We start from the raw sequence: 27,947 nt of genomic DNA, 5'->3' as shown, positions 1-27,947 counted from the left end.
ACCTTCTACAGCGATGGAGAGATCAGCATCTGTATGGAACCCATGGTACTGCTATACTACACTATACTACACTGTACTACACCATACTACACCATGCTACACTACCCTATACTATACTACACCTTCTACAGCGATGGAGAGATCAGCATCTGTATGGAACACATGGTACTGCTATACTACACTATACTACACTGTACTACACCATACTACACCATGCTACACTACCCTATACTATACTACACCTTCTACAGCGATGGAGAGATCAGCATCTGTATGGAACACATGGTACTGCTATACTACACTATACTACACTGTACTACACCATACTACACCATGCTACACTACCCTATACTATACTACACCTTCTACAGCGATGGAGAGATCAGCATCTGTATGGAACACATGGTACTGCTATACTACACTATACTACACTGTACTACACCATACTACACCATGCTACACTACCCTATACTATACTACACCTTCTACAGCGATGGAGAGATCAGCATCTGTATGGAACACATGGTACTGCTATACTACACTACACTACACTGTACTACACCATACTACACCATGCTACACTACCCTATACTATACTACACCTTCTACAGCGATGGAGAGATCAGCATCTGTATGGAACACATGGTACTGCTATACTACACTATACTACACTGTACTACACCATACTACACCATGCTACACTACCCTATACTATACTACACCTTCTACAGCGATGGAGAGATCAGCATCTGTATGGAGCACATGGTACTGCTATACTACACTATACTACACTGTACTACACCATACTACACCATGCTACACTACCCTATACTATACTACACCTTCTACAGCGATGGAGAGATCAGCATCTGTATGGAACACATGGTACTGCTATACTACACTATACTACACTGTACTACACCATACTACACCATGCTACACTACCCTATACTATACTACACCTTCTACAGCGATGGAGAGATCAGCATCTGTATGGAACACATGGTACTGCTATACTACACTATACTACACTGTACTACACCGTACTACACCATGCTACACTACCCTATACTATACTACACCTTCTACAGCGATGGAGAGATCAGCATCTGTATGGAACCCATGGTACTGCTATACTACACTATACTACACTGTACTACACCATACTACACCATGCTACACTACCCTATACTATACTACACCTTCTACAGCGATGGAGAGATCAGCATCTGTATGGAACACATGGTACTGCTATACTACACTATACTACACTGTACTACACCATACTACACCATGCTACACTACCCTATACTATACTACACCTTCTACAGCGATGGAGAGATCAGCATCTGTATGGAACACATGGTACTGCTATACTACACTACACTACACTGTACTACACCATACTACACCATGCTACACTACCCTATACTATACTACACCTTCTACAGCGATGGAGAGATCAGCATCTGTATGGAACACATGGTACTGCTATACTACACTATACTACACTGTACTACACCATACTACACCATGCTACACTACCCTATACTATACTACACCTTCTACAGCGATGGAGAGATCAGCATCTGTATGGAACACATGGTACTGCTATACTACACTATACTACACTGTACTACACTGTACTACACCATACTACACTACCCTATACTATACTACACCTTCTACAGCGATGGAGAGATCAGCATCTGTATGGAACACATGGTACTGCTATACTACACTATACTACACTGTACTACACCATACTACACCATGCTACACTACCCTATACTATACTACACCTTCTACAGCGATGGAGAGATCAGCATCTGTATGGAACACATGGTACTGCTATACTACACTATACTACACTGTACTACACCATACTACACCATGCTACACTACCCTATACTATACTACACCTTCTACAGCGATGGAGAGATCAGCATCTGTATGGAACACATGGTACTGCTATACTACACTATACTACACTGTACTACACCATACTACACTATACTACACCGTACTACACCATACTACACTATACTACACCTTGTACAGCGATGGAGAGATCAGCATCTGTATGGAACACATGGTACTACACTATACTACACTACACTACACTATACTACACTATACCACACTATACTACGCCATACCATACTACACTATACTACACCGTACTACACCATACAACACCATACTACACTATACTACACTACCCTATACTATACTACACCTTCTACAGCGATGGAGAGATCAGCATCTGTATGGAACACATGGCACTACCATACTACACTATACTACACCATATTATAGTATACTACACCATACCACAACATACTACACTATACTGCACTATACTATACTACACCATACTATCCTTCACTGTGCCATACTACACCACACTATACTACACAATACTACACCACACCATATTGTACTGTACTACACCACACCACACTACACTATACCACACTACACTATACCACACTATACTACACTGTGCTATACTATACTTCACAGTACTACACTATACCATATTATAGTATACCACAGCATACTATACTATGCTATACCACACTACACTATACCGTACTATACTATACTACACCATACTATACTTCACTATGCCATACTACACCACACTATATTACAATGCACTATACTATACTATACTACGCTGCACTATACTACAATATACCATACTACGTAATACTATACCACACTGCACTCTCCTGCACTATACCACACTGCGTTATACCACACCATACTACCCTATACTATACTACACTACATAATACTACACTATACTACGCTATACTTCACTGTACTACACTATGCTACACCTTCTACAGCGATGGAGAGATCAGCATCTGTATGGAACACATGGTACTACCATACTACACCATACTACACTATACTACACTATACTACACTATACAATGCTATACTACACCACACTACACCACACTATACTGTACTACACTATACTACACTACACCATACTACACTATGCTACACCATACTACACTATACTACACCATACTACACTATACTACACTATGCTACACCATACTACACTATACCATACTACACCATACTATACTACACTATTCTACACTACGCTTTACTAAACTACACTATACAACACCACACTACACTATACTACACTACAGTATACCACACTATACTATACTATGCTACACAACATTATATTACACTATACTACACTTTACTGTACTACATTATACTATACTACACTATACTACACCTTCTACAGTGATGGAGAGATCAGCATCTGTATGGAACACATGGTACTACTATACTACAATATACTACACTATACCACACTACACTATACTACACTATACTACACTATACCGTACTATACTATACTACACCACACTACACTATAGCACAACATACTACACGATACTACACTGCACTGTACTACACTATACTACACTGCAGTATACTACACCGCAGTACACTACACGACACAACATTATACTATACTATACCACACTATACTATACTATGCTATACTACACCACACTACACTAAACTTCACTACAATAGGTTACACTACACTCCACCACACTATACTACACTGCACTATACTACACTATACCACACTATACTACACTATACTACACCACACTACACAATACTACACTGCACTATACTACACTTTACCACACTGTACTAACCTATACCACACTACACTGTACTACACTATACTACACTTTACCACACTACACTATACTACACCGTACTGCACTACACTAAACCACACCATAATACACTATATCACACAACACTTCACTGTACTACACTACATTATACTACACTACACTATACTACACTACACTATACTATTCTACACTATACTACACTGTACTACACTACATTATACTACACTACACTATACTACACTACACTATACTACACTACACGGGGGGCCAGTACGAATGTATTTTATTTTTAATTAATGAAATGTATGCATTCACTACTGTAAATCGCTCTGGATAAGAGCGTCTGCTAAAATGACTAAAATGTAAATGTAAAAATGTACAATGAATGAATGAATGACATTTTATTTTGATGTCAAATTGGCAACCCATCCCTTATGGGATTAATTGGCAACCCATCCCTTATGGGATTAATTGGTAACCCATCCCTTATGGGATTAATTGGTAATCCATCCCTTATGGGATTAATTGGCAGCCCATCCCTTATGTGATTAATTGGCAACCCATCCCTTATGGGATTAATTGGTAACCCATCCCTTATGGGATTAATTGGTAATCCATCCCTTATGGGATTAATTGGTAACCCATCCTTTATGGGATTAATTGGTAACCCATCCCTTATGGGATTAATTGGTAACCCATCCCTTATGGGATTAATTGGTAACCCATCCCTTATGGGATTAATTGGTAACCCATCCCTTATGGGATTAATTGGTAACCCATCCCTTATGGGATTAATTGGTAATCCATCCCTTATGGGATTAATTGGCAACCCATCCCTTATGGGATTAATTGGCACATTAACAAACATTACAATAATTCATTATGGTAATTAAATGATTATTCTTCTTCTGGGGTTCTCTGCATTGAGCATCACATAAAGAGTGGAAACAATACAGTACATCAATACTTAATAGTCAATAAATTCCAAACAATAATTACATCCCTAGAGCAGTGCAATAATACACTACATACAGTTGAAGTTGGAAGTTTACATACACTTAGGATGGAGTCATTAAAACTCGTTTTTCAACCACTCCACAAATTTCTTGTTATCAAACTATAGTTTTGGCAAGTCGGTTAGGACATCTACTTTGTGCATGACACAAATAATTTTTCCAACAATTGTGTACAGACAGATTATTTCACTTATAATTCACTGTATCACAATTCCAGCGGGTCAGAAGTTTACATACACTAAGTTGACTGGTGCCTTTAAACAGCTTGGAAAATTCCAGAAAATTATGTCACGGCTTTAGAAGCTTCTGATAGGCTAATTGACATCATTTGAGTCAATTGGAGGTGTACCTGTGGATGTATTTCAAGGCATACCTTCAAACTCAGTGCCTCTTTGCTTGACATCATTGGGAAAATGAAATAAATCAGCCAAGACCTAAAAAAAAAAACATATACCATAAACAGACAAATAAATACAGAAGAAACTTGAAACCAGTCTGACTCAAAGAGAAGATTCACGTGGTAGACAAGCCTTGACACAATCTATATACACACACCATTACCCACATGGAAGATAAATATTATTACTGTTTAAATATAGGTAGCTTTTTTAAAAACATTTCCAGGCTTTATGTAAATATTCTGCAAACAGAAATACACAATGGACAAAAAAACCATTTACATTTCTCCTCATCACTCAGCTACATAATACCAGGGTATATCTGGTGGTCTGTCTCCTCATGGCTACATAATACCAGGGTATATCTGGTGGTCTGTCTCCTCATGGCTACATAATACCAGGGTATATCTGGTGGTCTGTCTCCTCATGGCTACATAATACCAGGGTATATCTGGTGGTCTGTCTCCTCATGACTACATAATACCAGGGTATATCTGGTGGTCTGTCTCCTCATGGCTACATAATACCAGGGTATATCTGGTGGTCTGTCTCCTCATGGCTACATAATACCAGGGTATATCTGGTGGTCTGTCTCCTCATGGCTACATAATACCAGGGTATATCTGGTGGTCTGTCTCCTCAGCTACATAATACCAGGGTATATCTGGTGGTCTGTCTCCTCATAGCTATATAATACCAGGGTATATCTGGTGGTCTGTCTCCTCATGGCTACATAATACCAGGGTATATCTGGTGGTCTGTCTCCTCATGGCTACATAATACCAGGGTATATCTGGTGGTCTGTCTCCTCATGGCTACATAATACCAGGGTATATCTGGTGGTCTGTCTCCTCAGCTACATAATACCAGGGTATATCTGGTGGTCTGTCTCCTCATGGCTACATAATACCAGGGTATATCTGGTGGTCTGCCTCCTCATGACTACATAATACCAGGGTATATCTGGTGGTCTGTCTCCTCATGGCTACATAATACCAGGGTATATCTGGTGGTCTGTCTCCTCATGGCTACATAATACCAGGGTATATCTGGTGGTCTGTCTCCTCAGCTACATAATACCAGGGTATATCTGGTGGTCTGTCTCCTCATGGCTACATAATACCAGGGTATATCTGGTGGTCTGTCTCCTCATGGCTACATAATACCAGGGTATATCTGGTGGTCTGTCTCCTCATGGCTACATAATACCAGGGTATATCTGGTGGTCTGTCTCCTCATGGCTACATAATACCAGGGTATATCTGGTGGTCTGTCTCCTCATGGCTACATAATACCAGGGTATATCTGGTGGTCTGTCTCCTCAGCTACATAATACCAGGGTATATCTGGTGGTCTGTCTCCTCATGGCTACATAATACCAGGGTATATCTGGTGGTCTGTCTCCTCATGGCTACATAATACCAGGGTATATCTGGTGGTCTGTCTCCTCATGGCTACATAATACCAGGGTATATCTGGTGGTCTGTCTCCTCATGGCTACATAATACCAGGGTATATCTGGTGGTCTGTCTCCTCATGGCTACATAATACCAGGGTATATCTGGTGGTCTGTCTCCTCAGCTACATAATACCAGGGTATATCTGGTGGTCTGTCTCCTCATGACTACATAATACCAGGGTATATCTGGTGGTCTGTCTCCTCATGGCTACATAATACCAGGGTATATCTGGTGGTCTGTCTCCTCATGACTACATAATACCAGGGTATATCTGGTGGTCTGCCTCCTCATGGCTACATAATACCAGGGTATATCTGGTGGTCTGTCTCCTCATGGCTACATAATACCAGGGTATATCTGGTGGTCTGTCTCCTCATGGCTACATAATACCAGGGTATATCTGGTGGTCTGTCTCCTCATGGCTACATAATACCAGGGTATATCTGGTGGTCTGTCTCCTCATGGCTACATAATACCAGGGTATATCTGGTGGTCTGTCTCCTCATGGCTACATAATACCAGGGTATATCTGGTGGTCTGTCTCCTCAGCTACATAATACCAGGGTATATCTGGTGGTCTGTCTCCTCATGGCTACATAATACCAGGGTATATCTGGTGGTCTGTCTCCTCATGGCTACATAATACCAGGGTATATCTGGTGGTCTGTCTCCTCATAGCTACATAATACCAGGGTATATCTGGTGGTCTGCCTCCTCATGGCTACATAATACCAGGGTATATCTGGTGGTCTGTCTCCTCATGGCTCAGCTACATAATACCAGGGTATATCTGGTGGTCTGTCTCCTCATGGCTACATAATACCAGGGTATATCTGGTGGTCTGTCTCCTCATGACTACATAATACCAGGATATATCTGGTGGTCTGTCTCCTCAGCTACATAATACCAGGGTATATCTGGTGGTCTGTCTCCTCATGGCTACATAATACCAGGTTATATCAGGTGGTCTGTCTCCTCATGGCTACATAATACCAGGGTATATCTGGTGGTCTGTCTCCTCATGGCTACATAATACCAGGGTATATCTGGTGGTCTGTCTCCTCATGGCTACATAATACCAGGGTATATCTGGTGGTCTGTCTCCTCATGGCTACATAATACCAGGGTATATCTGGTGGTCTGTCTCCTCATGACTACATAATACCAGGGTATATCTGGTGGTCTGTCTCCTCATGGCTACATAAAACCAGGGTATATCTGGTGGTCTGTCTCCTCAGCTACATAATACCAGGGTATATCTGGTGGTCTGTCTCCTCATAGCTACATAATACCAGGGTATATCTGGTGGTCTGTCTCCTCATGGCTACATAATACCAGGGTATATCTGGTGGTCTGTCTCCTCATGGCTACATAATACCAGGGTATATCTGGTGGTCTGTCTCCTCATGGCTACATAATACCAGGGTATATCTGGTGGTCTGTCTCCTCATGGCTACATAATTCCAGGGTATATCTGGTGGTCTGTCTCCTCATGACTACATAATACCAGGGTATATCTGGTGGTCTGTCTCCTCATGGCTACATAATACCAGGGTATATCTGGTGGTCTGTCTCCTCATGGCTACATAATACCAGGGTATATCTGGTGGTCTGTCTCCTCATGGCTACATAATACCAGGGTATATCTGGTGGTCTGTCTCCTCATGGCTCAGCTACATAATACCAGGGTATATCTGGTGGTCTGTCTCCTCATGGCTACATAATACCAGGGTATATCTGGTGGTCTGTCTCCTCATGGCTACATAATACCAGGGTATATCTGGTGGTCTGTCTCCTCAGCTACATAATACCAGGGTATATCTGGTGGTCTGTCTCCTCATGGCTACATAATACCAGGGTATATCTGGTGGTCTGTCTCCTCATGGCTACATAATACCAGGGTATATCTGGTGGTCTGTCTCCTCAGCTACATAATACCAGGGTATATCTGGTGGTCTGTCTCCTCATGGCTACATAATACCAGGGTATATCTGGTGGTCTGTCTCCTCATGGCTACATAATACCAGGGTATATCTGGTGGTCTGTCTCCTCATGGCTACATAATACCAGGGTATATCTGGTGGTCTGTCTCCTCATGGCTACATAATACCAGGGTATATCTGGTGGTCTGCCTCCTCATGGCTACATAATACCAGGGTATATCTGGTGGTCTGTCTCCTCAGCTACATAATACCAGGGTATATCTGGTGGTCTGTCTCCTCAGCTACATAATACCAGGGTATATCTGGTGGTCTGTCTCCTCATGGCTACATAATACCAGGGTATATCTGGTGGTCTGTCTCCTCATGGCTACATAATACCAGGGTATATCTGGTGGTCTGCCTCCTCATGGCTCAGCTACATAATACCAGGGTATATCTGGTGGTCTGTCTCCTCATGGCTCAGCTACATAATACCAGGGTATATCTGGTGGTCTGTCTCCTCATGGCTACATAATACCAGGGTATATCTGGTGGTCTGTCTCCTCATGACTACATAATACCAGGATATATCTGGTGGTCTGTCTCCTCAGCTACATAATACCAGGGTATATCTGGTGGTCTGTCTCCTCATGGCTACATAATACCAGGGTATATCTGGTGGTCTGTCTCCTCATGGCTACATAATACCAGGGTATATCTGGTGGTCTGTCTCCTCAGCTACATAATACCAGGGTATATCTGGTGGTCTGTCTCCTCATGGCTACATAATACCAGGGTATATCTGGTGGTCTGTCTCCTCAGCTACATAATACCAGGGTATATCTGGTGGTCTGTCTCCTCATGACTACATAATACCAGGGTATATCTGGTGGTCTGTCTCCTCAGCTACATAATACCAGGGTATATCTGGTGGTCTGTCTCCTCATGACTACATAATACCAGGGTATATCTGGTGGTCTGTCTCCTCATGGCTACATAATACCAGGGTATATCTGGTGGTCTGTCTCCTCATGGCTACATAATACCAGGGTATATCTGGTGGTCTGCCTCCTCATGGCTACATAATACCAGGGTATATCTGGTGGTCTGCCTCCTCATGGCTACATAATACCAGGGTATATCTGGTGGTCTGTCTCCTCAGCTACATAATACCAGGGTATATCTGGTGGTCTGTCTCCTCATGGCTACATAATACCAGGGTATATCTGGTGGTCTGTCTCCTCATGGCTACATAATACCAGGGTATATCTGGTGGTCTGCCTCCTCATCACTCAGCCACATAATGCCAGGGTATATCCGGTGTGCTTTCTGGAATAAGAGCGAGCGTATATCGCGGTAGAAAGGGCAACAGAGGATAAAATTAGTTTCACTCTCTATTTCTTTGAGGTCACAATAATTACATAGGCTTTCCTTTTCCATTTCACCACAATACCCGACCTGTTTCAATACGCAGAGGCAATATCCCTGATCTTATCTGTGCACATAGCGATCTCTTGCTTTTAGCTCGGTTATACATAATTATATCTCTGACACAACAAATTCACCCTGAATCAAACAAAAGGTTCTCAATTTGAGTTTATGATTAATCTCCTCTAAACCATTTTATATTTTTTTATATTTCATCACCAGTTGTTTTTTTAATCATATCTATGTCTCCCTTCATTTGGTTTTTCATAGTCAGATATTCACAGTCAGACTGTTTAAAAAGGTCAGACATTTCAGTTGCCCAGGCTTCCCCTTTATGGATTTTTGCAACCCCTATTACTAGCCTGTTCAACCTCTCTTTCGTATCGTCTAAGATTCCCAAAGATTGGAAAGCTGCCGCGGTCATCCCCCTCTTCAAAGGGGGTGACACTCTAGACCCAAACTGCTACAGACCTATATATATCCTACCCTGGCTTTCTAAGGTCTTCGAAAGCCAAGTTAACAAACAGATTACCGACCATTTCGAATCCCACTGTACCTTCTCCGCTATGCAATCTGGTTTCAGAGCATCCATGACTAGCTAGCAGTTTGGGTCTAGCGTGTCCCCCCCTTTGAAGAGGGGGATGACCGCAGCTGCTTTCCAATCTTTGGAAAAGATTGCTTTCCAATCATAACCGCCATCGATAGGAGACATTACTGTGCAGCCGTATTCATCGACCTGGCCAAGGCTTTCGACTCTGTCAATCACCACATTCTTATCGGCAGACTCGACAGCCTTGGTTTCTCTAATGACTGCCTCGCCTGGTTCACCAACTACTTCTCTGACAGAGTTCAGTGTGTCAAATCAGAGGGCCTGTAGTCCGGACCTCTGGCAGTCTCTATGGGGTGCCACAGGGTTCAATTCTCGGGCCGACTCTCTTCTCTGTATACATCAGTGATGTTGCTCTTGCTGCTGGTGATTCTCTGATCCACCTCTACGCAGACGACACCATTCTGTATACTTCTGGCCCCTCTTTTGACACTGTGTTAACTAACCTCCAGACGAGCTTCAATGCCATACAACTCTCCTTCCGTGGCCTCCAACTGCTCTTAAACGCAAGTAAAACTAAATGCATGCTATTCAACCGATCGCTGCCTGCACCTACTCGCCCGTCCAGCATCACTACTCTGGACGGCTCTGACTTAGAATATGTGGACAACTACAAATACCTGGGTGTCTGGTTAGACTGTAAACTCTCCTTCCAGACTCACATTAAACATCTCCAATCCAAAATGAAATCTAGAATCGGCTTCCTATATCGCAACAAAGCATCCTTCACTCATGCTGCCAAACATACCCTCGTAAAACTGACCATCCTACCGATCCTCGACTTCGGTGATGACATTTACAAAATAGCCTCCAACACTCTACTTAATAAACTGGATGCAGTCTATCACAGTGCCATCCGTTTTGTCACCAAAGCCCCATACACTACCCACCATTACGACCTGTATGCTCTCGTTGGCTGGCCCTCGCTTCATACTCGTCGCCAAACCCACTGGCTCCAGGTCATCTATAAGTCTTTGCTAGGTAAAGCCCCGCCTTATCTCAGCTCGCTGGTCACCATAGCAGCACCCACCTGTAGCACGCGCTCCAGCAGGTATATCTCTCTGGTCACCCCCAAAGCCAATTCCTCCTTTGGCCGTCTCTCCTTCCAGTTCTCTGCTACCAGTGACTGGAACGAACTGCAAAAATCACTGAAGCTGGAGACTCATATCTCCCTCACTAGCTTTAAGCACCAGCTGTCAGAGCAGCTCACAGATCACTGCACCTGTACATAGCCCATCTGTAAATAGCCCATCTATCTTGCTCCTTTGCACCCCAGTATCTCTACTTGCACATTCATCTTCTGCACATTCTATCATTCCAGTGTTTAATTGCTATATTGTAATTACTTCGCCACCATGGCCTATTTATTGCCTTAACTTACCTCATTTGCACCTCATTTGCACATTTCTTTTGTTCTACTGTATTATTGACTGTATGTTTTGTTTACTCCATGTGTAACTCTGTGTTGTTGTATGTGTCGAATTGCTTTATCTTGGCCAGGTCGCAGTTGCAAATGAGAACTTGTTCTCAACGAGCCTACCTGGTTAAATAAAGGTGAAATAAATTTTAAAAAATAAATGAAAAAAATATAGATTCCATTGAAAAACTTGACTAGCTATTCTGGCTGTTGGCCTATTGAACATTCTATTCCAAAGTCTCACCTTCCATCTCACCTCACAGGGTTCCCCAGCCCATTTCACCTGTTATTGCAAGTACAGGTGCAAACTTTGTGGACACCTAAAAAGTATTGTACTCCTCTGTTATGAACATGTTCGTTTTTTTTTAAAATACCTCTTAAGTTCAGAACAGGACAGACACATGTCTGATACAGTTTGGAATATGGTTGTTTGGCCCTCGCTTCATATTCGTCGCCAAACCCACTGGCTCCAGTTTGGAATATGTCGCATAACCAAACTCTTTGATTGGTTTTTGTTCTTCCTATAAAACTCCCCCGAGAGCTCTACTTCCTGAGTCGTCCAGGGCAGATGTTCCGTATAGAAAGGTAATATGTTCATCAATTAAAAAAAAAAAAATACCCAAATATTTATAAATGCAAGTAAACTCCAGAATGTCTTCGCCAAAACAAAACTGAAAAAAACACTTCACTTAGTCGCTGGTTTTCTATAATGCATTATCTGTGTTTTAGTCTGGTTGATCATGAGTCTCCATCTTTTACACCAAGTCATTATCTGTGTTTTAGTCTCGTTATACTACACAGGATGGCAGGTAGCTTAGCGGTTAAAGCGTTGGGCCAGTAACCGAAATGTCCCTGGTTCGAATCCCCTAGGTGAAAAATCTGCTCTCGGTGACCTTGAACAAGGCACTTAATGCTAATTGCTCCAGGGTTGCTGTCAACAATGGCTGATCCAGTCCACGTGTGGCTCAGTTGGTAGAGCATGGTGTTTGCAATGCCAGGGTTGTGGGTTCGATTCCCACGGGGGACCAGTATGGAGAAAAAAAATGTATGAAATGTATGCATTCACTACTGTAAGTCGCTCTGGATAAGAGCGTCTGCTAAATGACTAAAAATGTAAATGATCCCTGGCCGTGACCTCACAATCCAAGGGTTTCTCGGGCAGTTGTGATATACTACTATACTAACTACATGTGATAGAGATCAGCATCTGTATGGTACTACTACTATACTCAGTAAAATAAAACATTTATAATTATATATAATTTCACCTTTATTTAACCAGCTAGGCTGGTTGAGAACAAGTTCTCATTTACAACTGCGACCTGGCCAAGATAAAGCAAAGCAGTTCGACAACATACAACAACACAGAGTTACACATGGAGTAAAACAAACATACAGTCAATAATACAGTAGAAAAGTCTATATACAGTGTGTGCAAATGAAGCAGGATAAGGGAGGTAAGGCAATAAATAGGCCGGAGTGGCGAAAAAAGTACAATATAGAAATTTAACAATGGAGTGATAGATGTGCAGAAGATGAATGTGCAAGTAGAGATACTGGGGTGCAAAGGAGCAAAAAATTAATAAATAACAAGTGTATTAATTAGTATTAATTAGGTGTCTGAACCTTTTACTGTAATGAAGTTAAATTATTTAAAATACCTTCTTCTGTCCATCTCTCTGTTCCTCTGTCCCCGTCCCCTCTCTCTGTTCCTCTGTTCCCGTCCATCTCTCTGTCTGCAGGACGGTGGTTCTCTGGATCAGTCTCTGAAGAAAGCAGGAAAGATACCAGAACAGATCCTGGGGAAAGTCAGCATCGCTGTGGGTACCTCAAACACATCTATGTTTATCTCTCTCTTCATCTATCTCTCTGACCCTCTCTCTCTCTCTGACCCTCTCTCTGACCCTCTCTCTTCATCTCTCTCTCTGACCCTCTCTCTCTCTCTGTCTGACCCTCTCTATCTCTCTGACCCTCTCTCTGACCCTGTTTCTCTCTGACCCTCTCTCTCTCTGACCCTCTCTCTCTCTGACCCTCTCTCTGACCCTCTCTCTTCATCTATCTCTCTGACCCCCTCTCTCTGTCTGACCCTCTCTCTCTCTGACCCTCTCTATCTCTGACCCTGTTTCTCTCTGACCCCCTCTCTCTGACCCTCTCTCTCATCCTCTCTGACCCCCTCTCTCTCTCTGACCCCCTCTCTCTCTGACCCTCTCTCTCTCTGACCCTCTCTCTCTCTGACCCTCTCTCTCTCTGACCCTCTCTCTCTCTGACCCTCTCTATCTCTCTGACCCTCTCTCTCTCTGACCCTCTCTCTTCATCTATCTCTCTGACCCCCTCTCTCTCTGACCCCCTCTCTCTCTGACCCTCTCTCTCTCTGACCCTCTCTCTCTCTCTGACCCCCTCTCTCTCTGACCCTCTCTCTCTCTCTGACCCTCTCTCTGACCCTCTTTCTGACCCTCTCTCTCTCTGACCCTCTCTCTGACCCTCTCTCTTCATCTATCTCTCTGACCCCCTCTCTCTGTCTGACCCTCTCTCTCTCTGACCCTCTATCTCTGACCCTGTTTCTCTCTGACCCTCTCTCTCTGACCCTCTCTCTGACCCTCTCTCTTCATCTATCTCTCTGACCCCCTCTCTCTCTCTGACCCCCTCTCTCTCTGACCCTCTCTCTCTCTGACCCTCTCTCTCTCTGACCCTCTCTCTCTCTGACCCTCTCTATCTCTCTGACCCTCTCTCTCTCTGACCCTCTCTCTTCATCTATCTCTCTGACCCTCTCTCTGACCCTCTCTCTCTCTGACCCTCTCTCTCTCTGACCCTGTTTCTCTCTGACCCTGTTTCTCTCTGACCCTGTCTCTGTCTGACCCTCTCTATCTCTGACCCTGTTTCTCTCTGACCCTCTCTCTCTGACCCTCTCTCTCTCTCTCTCTGACCCCCTCTCTCTCTGACCCCCTCTCTCTCTCTGACCCTGTTTCTGTCTGACCCTCTCTCTCTGACCCTCTCTCTGTCTGACCCTCTCTCTGACCCTCTCTCTCTCTGACCCTCTCTCTGACCCTCTCTCTCTCTGACCCTCTCTCTCTCTCTGACCCTCTCTCTGTCTGACCCTCTCTCTCTCTGACCCTCTCTCTGACCCTCTCTCTGTCTGACCCTCTCTCTCTCTGACCCTCTCTCTCTGACCCTCTCTCTCTCTGACCCTCTCTCTGTCTGACCCTCTCTCATGTTAAATTTCAATTTAAGGGCTTTATTGACATGGGAAACGTTGCCAAAGCCAGTGAAATAGATAATAAACAAAAGTGAAATAAACAATAAAAATTAACAGTAAACATTACACTCACAAAAGTTCCAAAAGAATAGAGACATTACAAATGTCATATTGTGTCTATATACAGTGTTGTAACGATGTGCAAATAGTTACAAGTACAAAAAGGGAAAATAAATAAGCATAAATATGGGTTGTATTTACAATGGTGTTTGTTCTTCACTGGTTGCCCCTTTTCTTGTGGCAACAGGTCACAAATCTTGCTGCTGTGATGCAACACTGTGGTATTTCACCCAGTAGATATGGGAGTTTTCTAATTCTTTGTGGATCTGTGTAATCTGAGGGAAATATGTGTCTCTAATATGGTCATACATTTGGCAGGAGGTTAGGAAGTGCAGCTCAGTTTCCACCTCATATTGTGGGCAGTGTTGCACATAGCCTGTCTTCTCTTGAGAGCCAGGTCTGCCTACGGCGGCCTTTCTCAATAGCAAGGCTTTGCTCACTGAGTCTGTACTTAGTCTAAGCTTTCCTTAATTATTCTGTCTCTCTCGCTCTCTCTGACCCTCTCTCTCTCTCTCTCTCTCTCTCTCTCTCTCTCTGACCCTCTCTGTCTCTCTCAATTCATTTCAATAGATGTTATTGACATGGCTAGTTAAATTACTTACATTGTCAAAGTATACATACAAGTATACAAGACCAGAGTTTCAGAAGAAAGGGCTTTGTTTCTGTCCATTTTGAGCCTTTAATCGAACCCCCAAATGCTGATGCTCCAGATACTCAACTAGTCTAAAGAAGGCCAGTTTTATTGCTTCTTTAATCAGAACAACAGTTTTCAGCTGTGCTAACATAATTGCGAAAGGGTTTTCTCATGATCAATTAGCCTTTTAAAATGATAAACATGGATTAGCTAACACAACGTGCCATTGGAACACAGAGTGATGGTTGCTGATAATGGACCTCTGTACGCCTATGTAGATATTCCATTAAAAATCAGCCGTTTCCAGCTACAATAGTCATTTACAATATTAACAATGTCTACACTGTACTTCTGATCAATTTGATGTTATTTTAATGGACCCCAAACTTTTCACCGGTAGTGTATAACAAAAATGGTGGGACCACCAGCAGTAATAATAGTAGTAGTGGACATGGGATTACCATTAACAACAACAACTACAACAACAGTATTAATCAGAACAACAATACATTAAAGCGACGGTAGTAGACCAGTGTCAACATGACTGAGAAGACACATGACCTGGTATGAAAGACTAAACAAAACAAGATGGGAAATATTATCCACATTACATTGCACTTTTCACTGGCTGTCCCTCAGGTTGTGGCAGGAGGACACATATCTATCTGGCTGTCCCTCAGGTTGAGACAGGAGGACACATATCTGTCTGTCCCTCAGGTTGTGGCAGGAGGACACATATCTATCTGGCTGTCCCTCAGGTTGTGACAGGAGGACACATATCTGTCTGTCCCTCAGGTTGTGGCAGGAGGACACATATCTATCTGGCTGTCCCTCAGGTTGTGGCAGGAGGACACATATCTGGCTGTCCCTCAGGTTGAGACAGGAGGACACATATCTATCTGGCTGTCCCTCAGGTTGTGGCAGGAGGACACATATCTGGCTGTCCCTCAGGTTGTGACAGGAGGACACATATCTATCTGGCTGTCCCTCAGGTTGTGGCAGGAGGACACATATCTGGCTGTCCCTCAGGTTGTGGCAGGAGGACACATATCTGGCTGTCCCTCAGGTTGAGACAGGAGGACACATATCTGGCTGTCCCTCAGGTTGTGGCAGGAGGACACATATCTGGCTGTCCCTCAGGTTGAGACAGGAGGACACATATCTGGCTGTCCCTCAGGTTGTGACAGGAGGACACATATTTGGCTGTCCCTCAGGTTGTGGCAGGAGGACACATATCTGGCTGTCCCTCAGGTTGAGACAGGAGGACACATATCTGTCTGGCTGTCCCTCAGGTTGTGGCAGGAGGACACATATCTGGCTGTCCCTCAGGTTGTGGCAGGAGGACACATATCTGTCTGTCCCTCAGGTTGTGGCAGGAGGACACATATCTGGCTGTCCCTCAGGTTGAGACAGGAGGACACATATCTGGCTGTCCCTCAGGTTGTGGCAGGAGGACACATATCTGTCTGTCCCTCAGGTTGAGACAGGAGGACACATATCTGGCTGTCCCTCAGGTTGAGACAGGAGGACACATATCTATCTGGCTGTCCCTCAGGTTGTGGCAGGAGGACACATATCTGGCTGTCCCTCAGGTTGTGACAGGAGGACACATATCTGGCTGTCCTTCAGGTTGTGGCAGGAGGACACATATCTGGCTGTCCCTCAGGTTGTGGCAGGAGGACACATATTTGGCTGTCCCTCAGGTTGTGACAGGAGGACACATATTTGGCTGTCCCTCAGGTTGAGACAGGACACATATTTGGCTGTCCCTCAGCTTGAGACAGTAGGACACATATTTGGCATATTTGCACATTTTGGCTTTTCACCCAATTAAATATGAGATTTTTTTTTTCTTCGTATTTTATAATTTCATATTCTTTGTACTGAATGATCATTTTGGGAAATAAATATTCTCTTAGGTCTGAGTATTTGTCACAGTGTAATAGGAAATGCAGCTCTGTCTCTACCTCTCCCCTGAGTGAGAAACCTCCCCTGTTATTGTAACGGCGAGAGGTTAGCATGTCTTGGAGGTATGATATATAATGCTAACCTCCCCTGTTATTGTAATGGTGAGAGGTTAGCATGTCTTGAAGGTATGATATATAATGCTAACCTCCCCTGTTATTGTAATGGTGAGAGGTTAGCATGTCTTGGGGGTATGATATAAAATGCTAACCTCCCCTGTTATTGTAATGGTGAGAGGTTAGCATGTCTTGGGGGTATGATATAAAATGCTAACCTCCCCTGTTATTGTAATGGTGAGAGGTTAGCATGTCTTGGGGTGTGATATAAAATGCTAATCTCCCCTGTTATTGTAATGGTGAGATGTTAGCATGTCTTGGAGGTATGATATAAAATGCTAACCTTCCCTGTTATTGTAATGGTGAGAGGTTAGCATGTCTTGGGGGTATAAAATGCTAACCTCCCCTGTCATTGTAATGGCGAGAGGTTAGCATGTCTTGGAGTTATGCTAACCTCCCCTGTTATTGTAATGGTGAGAGGTTAGCATGTCTTGGGGTATGATATAAAATGCTAACCTCCCCTGTTATTATAATGGCGAGAGGTTAGCATGTCTTGGTGGTATGATATAAAATGCTAACCTCCCCTGTTATTGTAATGGTGAGAGGTTAGCATGTCTTGGGGGTATGATATAAAATGCTAACCTCCCCTGTTATTGTAATGGTGAGAGGTTAGCATGTCTTGGGGTATGATATAAAATGCTAACCTCACCTGTTATTGTAATGGTGAGAGGTTAGCATGTCTTGGGGGTATGATATAAAATGCTAACCTCCCCTGTTATTGTAATGGTGAGAGGTTAGCATGTCTTGGGGTTATGATATAAAATGCTAACCTCCCCTGTTATTGTAATGGTGAGAGGTTAGCATGTCTTGGAGGTATGATATAAAATGCTAACCTCCCCTGTTATTGTAATGGTGAGAGGTTAGCATGTCTTGGGGGTATGGTATAAAATGCTAACCTCCCCTGTTATTGTAATGGTGAGAGGTTAGCATGTCTTGGGGTTATGATATAAAATGCTAACCTCCCCTGTTATTGTAATGGTGAGAGGTTAGCATGTCTTGGTGGTATGATATAAAATGCTAACCTCCCCTGTTATTGTAATGGTGAGAGGTTAGCATGTCTTGGGGGTATGATATAAAATGCTAACCTCCCCTGTTATTGTAATGGTGAGAGGTTAGCATGTCTTGGGGTTATGATATAAAATGCTAACCTCCCCTGTTATTGTAATGGTGAGAGGTTAGCATGTCTTGGAGGTATGATATAAAATGCTAACCTCCCCTGTTATTGTAATGGTGAGAGGATAGCATGTCTTGGGGTTATGATATAAAATGCTAACCTCCCCTGTTATTGTAATGGTGAGAGGTTAGCATGTCTTGGAGGTATGATATAAAATGCTAACCTCCCCTGTTATTGTAATGGTGAGAGGATAGCATGTCTTGGGGTTATGATATAAAATGCTAACCTCCCCTGTTATTGTAATGGTGAGAGTTTAGCATGTCTTGGGGGTATGATATAAAATGCTAACCTCCCCTGTTATTGTAATGGTGAGAGTTTAGCATGTCTTGGGGGTATGATATAAAATGCTAACCTCCCCTGTTATTGTAATGGTGAGAGGTTAGCATGTCTTGGAGGTATGATATAAAATGCTAACCTCCCCTGTTATTGTAATGGTGAGAGGTTAGCATGTCTTGGGGGTATGATATAAAATGCTAACCTCCCCTGTTATTGTAATGGTGAGAGGATAGCATGTCTTGGGGTTATGATATAAAATGCTAACCTCCCCTGTTATTGTAATGGTGAGAGGTTAGCATGTCTTGGGGGTATGATATAAAATGCTAACCTCCCCTGTTATTGTAATGGTGAGAGGTTAGCATGTCTTGGGGGTATGATATAAAATGCTAACCTCCCCTGTTATTGTAATGGTGAGAGGTTAGCATGTCTTGGGGGTATGATATAAAATGCTAACCTCCCCTGTTATTGTAATGGTGAGAGGTTAGCATGTCTTGGGGGTATGATATAAAATGCTAACCTCCCCTGTTATTGTAATGGTGAGAGGTTAGCATGTCTTGGGGTATGATATAAAATGCTAACCTCCCCTGTTATTGTAATGGTGAGAGGTTAGCATGTCTTGGGGTTATGATATAAAATGCTAACCTCCCCTGTTATTGTAATGGTGAGAGGTTAGCATGTCTTGGGGGTATGATATAAAATGCTAACCTCCCCTGTTATTGTAATGGTGAGAGGTTAGCATGTCTTGGGGTTATGATATAAAATGCTAACCTCCCCTGTTATTGTAATGGTGAGAGGTTAGCATGTCTTGGGGGTACGATATAAAATGCTAACCTCCCCTGTTATTGTAATGGTGAGAGGTTAGCATGTCTTGGGGTTATGATATAAAATGCTAACCTCCCCTGTTATTGTAATGGTGAGAGGTTAGCATGTCTTGGAGGTATGATATAAAATGCTAACCTCCCCTGTTATTGTAATGGTGAGAGGATAGCATGTCTTGGGGTTATGATATAAAATGCTAACCTCCCCTGTTATTGTAATGGTGAGAGGTTAGCATGTCTTGGAGGTATGATATAAAATGCTAACCTCCCCTGTTATTGTAATGGTGAGAGGATAGCATGTCTTGGGGTTATGATATAAAATGCTAACCTCCCCTGTTATTGTAATGGTGAGAGTTTAGCATGTCTTGGGGGTATGATATAAAATGCTAACCTCCCCTGTTATTGTAATGGTGAGAGGTTAGCATGTCTTGGGGGTATGATATAAAATGCTAACCTCCCCTGTTATTGTAATGGTGAGAGGTTAGCATGTCTTGGGGTTATGATATAAAATGCTAACCTCCCCTGTTATTGTAATGGTGAGAGGATAGCATGTCTTGGGGTTATGATATAAAATGCTAACCTCCCCTGTTATTGTAATGGTGAGAGGTTAGCATGTCTTGGGGGTATGATATAAAATGCTAACCTCCCCTGTTATTGTAATGGTGAGAGGTTAGCATGTCTTGGGGTGTGATATAAAATGCTAATCTCCCCTGTTATTGTAATGGTGAGTTGTTAGCATGTCTTGGAGGTATGATATAAAATGCTAACCTTCCCTGTTATTGTAATGGTGAGAGGTTAGCATGTCTTGGAGGTATACTAACCTCCCCTGTCATTGTAATGGTGAGAGGTTAGCATGTCTTGGAGTTATGCTAACCTCCCCTGTTATTGTAATGGTGAGAGGTTAGCATGTCTTGGGGGTATGATATAAAATGCTAACCTCCCCTGTTATTATAATGGCGAGAGGTTAGCATGTCTTGGTGGTATGATATAAAATGCTAACCTCCCCTGTTATTGTAATGGTGAGAGGTTAGCTTGTCTTGGGGGTATGATATAAAATGCTAACCTCCCCTGTTATTGTAATGGTGAGAGGTTAGCATGTCTTGGGGGTATGATATAAAATGCTAACCTCACCTGTTATTGTAATGGTGAGAGGTTAGCATATCTTGGGGGTATGATATAAAATGCTAACCTCCCCTGTTATTGTAATGGTGAGAGGTTAGCATGTCTTGGGGTTATGATATAAAATGCTAACCTCCCCTGTTATTGTAATGGTGAGAGGTTAGCATGTCTTGGAGGTATGATATAAAATGCTAACCTCCCCTGTTATTGTAATGGTGAGAGGTTAGCATGTCTTGGGGGTATGGTATAAAATGCTAACCTCCCCTGTTATTGTAATGGTGAGAGGTTAGCATGTCTTGGGGTTATGATATAAAATGCTAACCTCCCCTGTTATTGTAATGGTGAGAGGTTTGCATGTCTTGGTGGTATGATATAAAATGCTAACCTCCCCTGTTATTGTAATGGTGAGAGGTTAGCATGTCTTGGGGGTATGATATAAAATGCTAACCTCCCCTGTTATTGTAATGGTGAGAGGTTAGCATGTCTTGGGGGTACGATATAAAATGCTAACCTCCCCTGTTATTGTAATGGTGAGAGGTTAGCATGTCTTGGGGTTATGATATAAAATGCTAACCTCCCCTGTTATTGTAATGGTGAGAGGATAGCATGTCTTGGGGGTTATGCTATTTGTGCATGTGTAACTTTTCTCATCATTATTCACGATTCATTCAGGACTATCCGTAATCATGTACTCTCTGAAATTGCAACACAAAAAAAGTGATATTTCCATGAAAGTATGTTTTGGTAGAGCGTGGTGTTTGCAACGCCAGCATGGTGTGTGCAACGCCAGGGTTGTGGGTTCGATTCCCACGGGAGGCCAGTACAAAAATATATATATAAAAAAAAAATTGCATGAAATGAATGAAATGTATGTATTCACTACTGTAAGTCGCTCTGGATAAGAGCGTCTGCTAAATGACTAAAATGTAATGTAAAATGTGTAGGCCTGTATGCTGATGTATTACTGCTGTGTTGAGGTGCTGTATGCTGAGGTGCTGTGTGCTGAGGTGCTGTGTGCTGAGGTGCTGTATGCTGAGGTGCTGTATGCTGAGGTGCTGTGTGCTGAGGTGCTGTATGCTGAGGTGCTGTGTGCTGGTGTGCTGAGGTGCTGTATGCTGAGGTGCTGTATGCTGAGGTGCTGTGTGCTGAGGTGCTGTATGCTGAGGTGCTGTGTGCTGAGGTGCTGTGTGCTGAGGTGCTGTGTGCTGAGGTGCTGTGTGCTGAGGTGCTGTGTGCTGAGGTGCTGTGTGCTGAGGTGCTGTATGCTGAGGTGCTGTGTGCTGAGGTGCTGTGTGCTGAGGTGCTGTGTGCTGAGGTGCTGTATGCTGAGGTGCTGTGTGCTGAGGTGCTGTGTGCTGAGGTGCTGTGTGCTGAGGTGCTGTGTGCTGAGGTGCTGTATGCTGATGTGCTGTGTGCTGAGGTGCTGTGTGCTGAGGTGCTGTGTGCTGAGGTGCTGTGTGCTGAGGTGCTGTATGCTGATGTGCTGTATGCTGAGGTGCTGTATGCTGAGGTGCTGTATGCTGATGGGTGCCTGTCCCTCTGCTCCTCCAGGTGATTAAAGGCCTGTCCTACCTGAGAGAGAAACATAAGATCATGCATCGAGGTGAGACGGAGGAAAAGAAGGGGGTTCAAAACTGACTGTTCCCTCTTAAATGTTTCATGCCTCTCTTTCTCCCTCACTGCCTGTCTCCCTCACTGCCTGTCTCCCTCACTGCCTGTCTCCCTCACTGCCTGTCTCCCTCTCTGCCTGTCTCCCTCACTGCCTGTCTCCCTCACTGCCTGTCTCCCTCTCTGCCTGTCTCCCTCTCTGCCTGTCTCCCTCACTGCCTGTCTCCCTCTCTGCCTGTCTCCCTCTCTGCCTGTCTCCCTCACTGCCTGTCTCCCTCACTGCCTGTCTCCCTCTCTGCCTGTCTCCTCGCTGCCTGTCTCCCTCGCTGCCTGTCTCCCGTCTCCCTCTCTGCCTGTCTCCCTCACTGCCTGTCTCCCTCACTGCCTGTCTCCCTCACTGCCTGTCTCCCTCACTGCCTGTCTCCCTCTCTGCCTGTCTCCCTCACTGCCTGTCTCTCTCTCTGCCTGTCTCCCTCACTGCCTGTCTCCCTCACTGCCTGTCTCCCTCTCTGCCTGTCTCCCTCACTGCCTGTCTCCCTCACTGCCTGTCTCCTTCACTGCCTGTCTCCCTCACTGCCTGTCTCCCTCACTGCCTGTCTCTCTCTCTGCCTGTCTCCCTCACTGCCTGTCTCCCTCACTGCCTGTCTCCCTCTCTGCCTGTCTCCCTCTCTGCCTGTCTCCCTCTCTGCCTGTCTCCCTCACTGCCTGTCTCCCTCACTGCCTGTCTCCCTCTCTGCCTGTCTCCCTCACTGCCTGTCTCCCTCTCTCTCAGATGTGAAGCCATCTAACATCCTTGTTAACTCACGTGGTGAGATCAAGCTGTGTGACTTTGGAGTGAGCGGTCAGCTCATCGACTCCATGGCCAATTCCTTCGTGGGAACTCGCTCCTACATGTCTGTAAGTTACTACTGTATCTAGCAGCTCCTACATGTCTGTCAACTGTGTTTATTTTCAGCAAACCTAATGTGTAAATATTTGTTTTAGAATAACAAGATGCAACAACTGAGACATAAACTGAACAAGTTCCACAGACATGTGACTAACAGAAATTTAATAATGTGTCCCTGAACAAAAGGGGGGGGGTCAAAATCAAAAGTAACAGTCTGTATCTGGTGTGGCCACCAGCTGCATTAAGTACTACAGTGCATCTCCTCCTCAGAGACTGCACCAGATTTGCCAGTTCTTGCTGTGAGATGTTACCCCACTCTTCCACCAAGGCACCTGCAAGTTCCTGGACATTTCTGGGGGGGAATGGCCCTAGCCCTCACCCTCCGATCCAACAGGTCCCAGACGTGCTCAATGGGATTGAGATCCGGGCTCTTCGCTAGCCATGCAGAACACTGACAATTCCTGTCTTGCAGGAAATCACGCACAGAACAAGCAGTATGGCTGGTGGCATTGTCATGCTGGAGGGTCATGTCAGGATGAGCCTGCAGGAAGGGTACCACATGAGGGAGGAGGATGTCTTCCCTGTAACGCACAGCGTAGAGATTGCCTGCAATGACAACAAGCTCAGTCCGATGATGCTGTGACACACCGCCCCAGACCATGACGGACCCTCCACCTCGATCCTGCCCCAGAGTACAGGCCTCGGTGTAACGCTCATTCCTTCGACGATAAACGCGAGTCCGACCATCACCCCTGGTGAGACAAAACCGCGACTTGTCAGTGAAGAGCACTTTTTGCCAGTCCTGTCTGGTCCGGCGACGGTGGGTTTGTGCCCATAGGCGACGTTGTTGCCGGTGATGTCTGGTGAGGACCTGCCTTACAACAGGCCTACAAGCCCTCAGTCCAGCCTCTCTCAGCCTATTGTGGACAGTCTGAACAATGATGGAGGGATTGTGCGTTCCTGGTGTAACTCAGGCAGTTGTTGTTGCTATCCTGTACGTGTCCCGCAGGTGTGATGTTCGGATGTACAGATCCTGTGCAGGTGTTGTAACACGTGGTCTGCCACAGCGAGGACGATCAGCTGTCTGTCCTGTCTCCCTGTAGCGCTGTCTTAGGCGTCTCACAGTACGGACATTGCAATTTATTGCCCTGACCACATCTGCAGTCCTCATACCTCCTTGCAGCATGCCTAAGGCACGTTCACGCAGATGAGCAGGGACCCTGGGCATCTTTATTTTGGTGTTTTTCAGAGTCAGTAGAAAGGCCTCTTTAGTGTCCTAAGTTTTCATAACTGTGACCTTAATTGCCTACCGTCTGTAAGCTGTTAGTGTCTTAACGACCGTTCCACAGGTCCATGTTCATTAATTGTTTATGTGCAAGTAAACAGTGTTTAAACCCTTTACAATGAAGATCTGTGAAGTTATTTGGATTTTTAACAAATTATCTTTGAAAGACAAGGTCCTGAAAAAGGGACGTTTCTTTTTTTTGCTGAGTTTACACAACACAAGAACTACAAGTAACTACAGATAGCTACCATAGTACACAAGTACTACAAATAACTCCAGATAGCTACCATAGTACACAAGAACTACAAATAACTACAGATAGCTACCATAGTACACAAGAACTTCAAATAACTCCAGATAGCTACCATAGTACACAAGAACTACAAATAACTACAGATAGCTACCATAGTACACAAGAACTACAAATAGCTACCATAGTACACAAGAACTACAAAGAACTACAGATAGCTACCATAGTACACAAGAACTACAAATAGCTACCATAGTACACAAGAACTATAAAGAACTACAGATAGCTACCATAGTACACAAGAACTACAAATCACTACAGATAGTACACAAGAACTACAAATAACTACAGATAGTACACAAGAACTACAAATAACTACAGATAGTACACAAGAACTACAAATAACTACAGATAGTACACAAGAACTACAAATAACTACAGATAGTACACAAGAACTACAAATAGCTATGCAAAATGGCGATCCTGTGTAGTTGTGTGCAGGGATGCCATTTTACATTTATGTTTTTTTGCGTTTCGTACTACGTACAGAATGAATTATGCTTTAGGAGGACTTGTATAGTCCTGGGGACTCCAAGGTGTGACATTTATGTTTTTTGGACCTAGCACTACACACCTGATTCAAATAATCAACATCAAACTTTATTTTTATTATTATTATTATTATTTGAATCAGCTGTGTATTACTAGGTCCAAAACCAAAACAGGAAACACTGTTTCCTGTTGGCAGTTTTAGTTTTAAACCTGAAAGAGTTATACTTTTATTTCATCTCTGTTTTTTACTGTCTAGAATATAATGATGTATTTGTTTTCTTGAAAAGCATTCAGGCAGTGTATCTCTGTATTCACCAGAGAGCTTTGCACTCTTTTGGCTCTTATCATTCATCATGTCTCTCCATCTCTCTCCCCCCCCCGTCCATCTCTCTCCCCCCATCCATCTCTCTCCCCCCCATCCATCTCTCTCCCCCCCATCCATCTCTCCCCCCCATCCATCTCTCCCCCCATCCATCTCTCCCCCCATCCATCTCTCCCCCCCATCCATCCATCTCTCTCCCCCCCATCCATCTCTCTCCCCCCCCCATCCATCTCTCTCCCCCCTCCCATCTCTCCCCCCATCCATCTCTCCCCGCCATCCATCTCTCTCCCCCCATCCATCTCTCTCCCCCCCATCCATCTCTCCCCCATCCATCTCTCCCCCCATCCATCTCCCCCCATCCATCTCTCTCCCCCCATCCATCTCTCCCCCCATCCATCTCCCCCATCCATCTCTCCCCCATCCATCTCTCTCCCCCATCCATCTCTCCCCCCATCCATCTCTCTCCCCCACCCATCCATCTCCCCCCCATCTCCCCCCCATCCATCTCTCCCCCATCCATCTCTCCCCCCATCCATCTCTCTCCCCCCATCCATCTCTCTCCCCCTCCCATCCATCTCTCCCCCCCATCCATCGCTCTCACCCCCATCCATCTCTCTCCCCCCCCATCCATCTCTCTCCCCCATCCATCTCTCCCCCATCCATCTCCCCCCCATCCATCTCTCCCCCATCCATCTCTCCCCCCCATCCATCTCTCCCCCCCATCCATCTCTCCCCGCCATCCATCTCCCCCCATCCCCATCCCCCCCCCCATTCCCCCCCAGCCAGAGCGTCTCCAGGGAACCCACTACTCTGTCCAGTCTGATATCTGGAGTATGGGTCTGTCTCTGGTTGAGATGGCTGTCGGACGCTTTCCCATCCCTCCCCCCGACGCCCGCGAACTGGAAGTGATCTTTGGGTTCCCGGTGGAGGGAGAACCCTGTTCTAGTGACATCACTTCCCCCAAGCCCAGACCCCCCGGACGGCCAGGCAGCTGTGAGTGTCTGGACTCTGGTCTAAAGTACTGCACTATATATAGGGAATAGGGTTCCATAGTGCTCTGGTCTAAAGTAGTGTACTATATAGGGAATAGGGTGCCATAGGACTCTGGTCTAAAGTAGTGCACTATATAGGGAATATGGTGCCATAGGGCTCTGGTCTAAAGTAGTGGACTATATAGGGAATAGGGTGCCATAGGGCCCTGGTCTAAAGTAGTGCACTATATAGGGAATAGGGTGCCATAGGGCTCTGGTCTAAAGTAGTGCACTATATAGGGAATAGGGTGCCATAGGGCCCTGGTCTAAAGTAGTGCACTATATAGGGAATAGGGTGCCATAGGGCTCTGGTCTAAAGTAGTGCACTATATAGGGAATAGGGTGCCATAGGGCTCTGGTCTAAAGTAGTGCACTATATAGGGAATAGGGTTCAATAGGGCTCTGGTCTAAAGTAGTGCACTATATAGGGAATAGGGTGCCATAGGGCTCTGGTCTAAAGTAGTGGACTATATAGGGAATAGGGTTCCATAGGGCTCTGGTCTAAAGTAGTGCACTATATAGGGAATAGGGTTCCATAGGGCTCTGGTCTAAAGTAGTGCACTATATAGGGAATAGGGTTCCATAGGGCTCTGGTCTAAAGTAGTGCACTATATAGGGAATAGGGTGCCATAGGGCCCTGGCCTAAAGT

General features: G+C 44.4%; 1 protein-coding gene across 2 annotated transcripts in view; it reads left to right on the top strand.

Moving 5' to 3' along the window:
- map2k1 (mitogen-activated protein kinase kinase 1) overlaps window positions 1-27,947 on the top strand; it is a 76,715-nt gene that overhangs the window by 32,680 nt on the left and 16,088 nt on the right. For both annotated transcript variants that reach the window (XM_045706260.1, XM_045706261.1), the window contains exons 4-7: window positions 13,689-13,766; window positions 22,913-22,964; window positions 23,742-23,866; window positions 27,050-27,260. In XM_045706260.1, the coding sequence (XP_045562216.1) occupies window positions 13,689-13,766; window positions 22,913-22,964; window positions 23,742-23,866; window positions 27,050-27,260 (466 nt within the window). The remainder of the gene's footprint in view (window positions 1-13,688; window positions 13,767-22,912; window positions 22,965-23,741; window positions 23,867-27,049; window positions 27,261-27,947) is intronic.

The sequence above is a fragment of the Salmo salar genome, chromosome ssa23 (assembly GCF_905237065.1).
Source record: "Salmo salar chromosome ssa23, Ssal_v3.1, whole genome shotgun sequence".
Taxonomy (NCBI): domain Eukaryota; kingdom Metazoa; phylum Chordata; class Actinopteri; order Salmoniformes; family Salmonidae; genus Salmo; species Salmo salar.
This window is presented reverse-complemented; position numbering and strand designations above follow the sequence as displayed.